This window comes from Osmerus mordax, chromosome 6 (assembly GCF_038355195.1).
Source record: "Osmerus mordax isolate fOsmMor3 chromosome 6, fOsmMor3.pri, whole genome shotgun sequence".
NCBI lineage: Eukaryota > Metazoa > Chordata > Actinopteri > Osmeriformes > Osmeridae > Osmerus > Osmerus mordax.
The window spans coordinates 21,495,158-21,500,116 of NC_090055.1; the positions used below are offsets into that span (position 1 = coordinate 21,495,158).

At 45.8% G+C, this 4,959-nt stretch overlaps 1 protein-coding gene across 2 annotated transcripts in view; it reads right to left on the reverse strand.

The window, feature by feature from the left end:
* wdr26a (WD repeat domain 26a) overlaps positions 1 to 4,757 on the reverse strand; it is a 14,258-nt gene extending 9,501 nt beyond the window's left edge. For both annotated transcript variants that reach the window (XM_067238526.1, XM_067238525.1), the window contains exons 1-4: positions 4,128 to 4,757; positions 3,171 to 3,270; positions 2,971 to 3,027; positions 2,184 to 2,320 (exon numbers count right to left, since the gene is read on the reverse strand). In XM_067238526.1, coding sequence (XP_067094627.1) covers positions 2,184 to 2,320; positions 2,971 to 3,027; positions 3,171 to 3,270; positions 4,128 to 4,414 — 581 coding nt within the window. In that variant the 5' untranslated portion in view covers positions 4,415 to 4,757. The remainder of the gene's footprint in view (positions 1 to 2,183; positions 2,321 to 2,970; positions 3,028 to 3,170; positions 3,271 to 4,127) is intronic.
* Positions 4,758 to 4,959: the final 202 nt, after the last annotated feature.

The window sequence follows — 4,959 nt, forward strand, 5'->3', positions numbered from 1 at the left end:
TTCCTCAAGGATCACAATGACTCTTGCTTAGAGACTTGTTGCTCTTGTGGTTAGTGGTAACTGATTTAAATTTTTGTTCTCGCTGTGATATATTGTTTTATTACAGTTGCTTGCTTTTTTCCACAGGTACACTTGCACTTATAGCTGTTCATGTTGTTTAATTGTAACTTGTTTAATTGTAACTTGTTTAACTACATGCTCTTATGGTTCTTCCCTTTGGCACTTACTTTGGTTGTTCACAATGTGTGCTTCATGTTTTGGCTACTCGCAATGTTTTTTGGCTATCTTGTTGTTATGATCAGTGACCTATGCACTTTGTAAAGCTCTCTCTTGGAAGTCGCTTTGGATAAAAGCGTCTGCTAAATGAATAAATGTAAATGTAAATCAGCGCCTTTCTCGGCCCACTATACCGTACATTGCGTGCATTCAAATGCGCAATTGAATAGGCCTCCTTCTCTCTTTCTATCATGGATCAGCCACCAAAGTCAAAACAGTGAAAAAGGATTTAGTGATAATGAGATTGATGTGCTTGTTCATGAGGTAACAGCGAATTTAAATATTATACAAGGCCGGAATTCCACACCGACACAAAAAAATGGTTTTACCTCAGTGCCGCATGTTTGTACATACCTCGGCAGGTTGCAAAACAAATACGCCTGAAGTGGGCGCAAAAGCGTTAGTACAGCACAGTTACTTTTAAAAAGTAACTTAGTTACGTTACAGATTACTTGATTTTAAAAGTAACTTAGTTACTTTACAAGTTACTTGATTTTAAAAGTAACTAAGTTAGATTAAAAGTTACTTTATTAGTTACATTCAGCAGCTGCCGACAACACCCCCGCCGCCTCAACATAAAAATAGGTGCGTTCGACTTCATGCAGCGCCGGCGTCACCTGCAGCCGCCTGACTTGAAGCAGCCAATGGCACTCTCAACTTCAAGGCAGCCGGCTACAGCCAGCTGTTGGCGCCGCATGAAGTCGAACACACCTATTGACAACCGGCTCTATAAGTTTGACTGTGCAGTGCTGCGACTCCAAATGTTTCTTCAAATTTGACGTTGTGTTTTTGTAGCTTGATAGCACTTTGTCGCCACCAGCACAGAGTGTACAACAAACCTTGATATTTCCATCTTTAGCTGACAAATACTCAAAATAGTGATTGTATTTCCAACTCGAAAATGCGCATCTCTCTCTCTCCTGCTAGCTACATTGTTGTTTGTGTCGCTGAGTGGTAGGTCTATGTCACGTGACCCTCGTGCTGAAAACGTGACTTAATTGTCGCATAGGCTTAACTCCCAGAGACGCAAGAAGAAATCAAATATATATTTTACTATTAATGACAAAATAGTAACGCACAGTGACTTGGACAAGTAACTTTAATCTGATTACTGGTTTGGAAATAGTAACGCGTTAGATTACTCGTTACTGAAAAAAGTGGTCAGATTAGAGTAAAGGCCGAAATATGCTTCTGCGTCTCCGTTTACGGATGGGCGGGCGCACGGATATGGACGGATAGACTTTGTTTATGGTTCTCCGTAGGCTGTGGGTGCTTAAAACAATTCTCCGCCAGAAGAGTAGGTGGCGCAACGGTTTTTTGTAAGTCGTCGTGGAGTGTTTATTTACCTAGGTTATCGAGAAGTTGGAGCAAATGTACAAATTAGCCGTTTCATCAATAAAATACGCACATTTTCAGCAACTACACTGCCCATTTCTCGTCACATTTTTATTCAGATGCTGATTTACATGTACTGTTTAGCTGAAATATGAATTGTAAAAACTTACAGCAATGGCGGTCAAAGGATTCTGTTCGTCCTGTTTATCACGGCAACCCCACCCCTGACGCAAGCGGTTCTTAATACTGACCAATCACAGCCAAGGGGGTCTCCGTAGCTCTCTGAAATTATGACGGATAGTTCGAAAATTCAGGAGGTGCACGTCGAGCTCTCCGGGGCTCTCCGAGGGCTGACGGAGAGCTCGTAGAGGGCGTTCCCCGGAGACGAGGGCGTTCCCATGTGTCCGTTTTTCGAAAAACGCAGAAGCATATATCGGCCTTAACGTGTTACTAAGTAACGCGTTACCGGCATCACTGGTGTGTATACTGTGTGTATGCTGTGTGTGTGTATACAGTGGGTGTATATACAGTGTGTGTGTACACTATGTGTGTATACAGTGTGTGTGTGTTACCCGCTGAGGACGTGGATGCGGTCTGTGTTGTACTTCAGGGGGGTGAGCTCTGCCCTGAGCACCTGCAGTGCCTCCAGCACCTTCCCGTCCTCCAGGTACTCAAGGTACTTCTGCTGCAGCAGCAGGAACTTCATACGCTGAGGGGGGGGGGGGGGACGACAGCATCATGGCATAAGGGCTGGTACTGACACCCACAAATTATACTTACCAGTTAAGATACAGCTAGCTTCACAGGCCAGGTATCCATGGCTACAAAGGCCAGGTATCCACAACTACAAATGCCAGGCATCCATGGCTACATATCACAGGTATCCATAGCTACAAATGCCAGGTATCCATGGCTAAATATGCCAGGTACCCATAGCTACAAAGGCAAGGTTTCCATAGCTACATAAACAAACTACCAGGTCTGTCTCCCCCTGGAACATAGCTACATAGAGCTAGGAGGTGTTAGCATGTAGCTACGTAGAGCTAAGTGTTAACATGTAGTTATGTTGAGCTAGGAGGTGTTAGCATGTAGCTATGTAGAGCTAGGTGGTGTTAGCATTTAGCTACGTAGAGCTAGGTGTTAGCATGTAGCTAAGTAGAGCTAGGAGGTGTGAACATGTAGCTATGTTGAGATAGGAGGTGTTAGCATGTAGCTATTTAGAGCTAGGAGGTGTTAGCATGTAGCTATGTAGAGCTAGGTGTTAGCATGTAGCTAAGTAGAGCTAGGAGGTGTTAGCATGTAGCTATGTAGAGATAGGTGTTGAGACATAGCTATATGGAGCATGATGTTGGGACTTACCACAATTGCGCTGGGAGAATGCATCAATGTCTTCAGTTCATTCAAGTCACTCTCTGCCTATGTTTAAATAAATAGTTATGTGAAAAACAGGAGCCTGATTATTCTATACAACAAACAAGACCAGAGACGAGTATTATGCCACAAAAATGTTGGCATAATAATATTAGATGCAGGAAACAGGATGTGTTTCTATGGCCAACCTTGTCCCACTCCCCTTCCATCACATGGTTCCGGAACTTGGAGGCAGATGGATGTTCCAGCCGGCACCCTGACTCCTGCATTAACAGGTCCACTGCCTGGCTGCAGGGGAGACAGGAGGAGGGAGACAGGAGGAGGGAGGGAGGGAGACAGGAGGAAGGGAGACAGGAGGAAGGGAGACAGGAGGAGGGAGACAGGAGGAGGGAGGGAGACAGGAGGAGGGAGACAGGAGGAGGGAGGAAGGGAGACATGAGGAGGGAGGAAGGGAGACAGGAGGAGGGAGGAAGGGAGACAGGAGGAAGGGAGACAGGAGGAGGGAGGAAGGGAGACAGGAGGGAGGGAGACAGGAGGAGGGAGGGAGGGAGACAGGAGGAGGGAGGGACACAGGAGGAGGGAGGAAGGGAGACAGGAGGAGGGAGGAAGGGAGACAGGAGGAGGGAGGGACACAGGAGGAGGGAGGGAGACCGGAGGGAGGGAGAAAAAGGAAGTGTGTGTGTGTGTGTGTGGTGGTGGGGGGGGGGGTGCAAAGAGAAATCATTTGAATTAAAATGTGGCTAATATAATTTCACGTTTTTTTATTAAATATCACCAAATTTGGCCCACTGCGTTTTAGAAGGATTTGATTGCAAGCTTACTGGTTTTGGGGCAAATAAGCCAACTTTCAACTACTCCAAGCTGCTTAAAAAAGGTCAACAGGTTTTATATTTGAGGCAGCTGTCTTGTTTAAAAAAAGTTATGCCATAACTTGACACACGATTATAGGCCAGCGCACAGCAAGTCATCACTAGCTGCCGCTAGCTCAGACTTCATTAATAGTAGATAAATTGATAATAACCATCATCGGCATTAACATGACTGCCAATATGACACGTCAATTATATTATCATTACGAGCGACATTCCTCATCTCGCCGCTGTTTACAGAATGTTGCTGATAACATCGACTTATCGGCAACTTACTTGAGTCCTAGATCGTGTAGATGTTGTCCTATAAGTCTGATGACGTCTTCCTCTGACTGAGAAAGACGTTTATTTTTCTTTACGGTCGAGTTTGCATCCGAAGCCACGGAGTTCGAGCCCACTTGGGCCGGGACTCCGTTGTTGTTACTGACCGAGGTTCCGTTGTTTACGGTTGATAGTCCGTTGGAGTGAGCTCCACCACCGGGGGACGTGTCTCCGTTTTGCGCACCGTTATTCAAGCAGGACAGTTCTGACGCTGGAGCCTGTCCTGCCCCGTTAGCCTGCATGTTATGAGTGTTGATATGGACGACACTATGCAGATTTGAGCGGATGGCAGGTGTAAAGGGTAAAGTTGGAAAAGTGAAAAGACCCACAGAAACTGTCAGGCCCGCTGACCCAGTTGCAGCCGCGAGCTCCCCTGTTATTTCTGCGACTGAATGTGTGTTTCTTCTGCGGTGGCGGCGACGCTCCGCCGGTTTCTGAATCGGAGGAGGAAGAAACGGAGGCCAGAGTTAATTTGTCGAGAGCCTTGGTGACAGTATTAATGAAATTTGCAGCTGACACGGGTGTTTGAGCCTTTCAAAATAATTCGTTTGGGTTTCCGTTCCACTGCTCTTCTCTTGTTATTGTTGCTCTGACAGCTGCAAACCCATTATAGAGAGACGCAGTGACGTCACCGGATATTACGACATGACTTTGCGTCAGGGTAGTAGAAAGTGCGGTAGGTGGCGCACCTGCTCTTGATTACAGAGATGTTGCATAACGTACATGTTGAAACATAGTTTAAGGATTACTGAGGTAGGCTACATGTTGAAACATAAAGATTACTTAG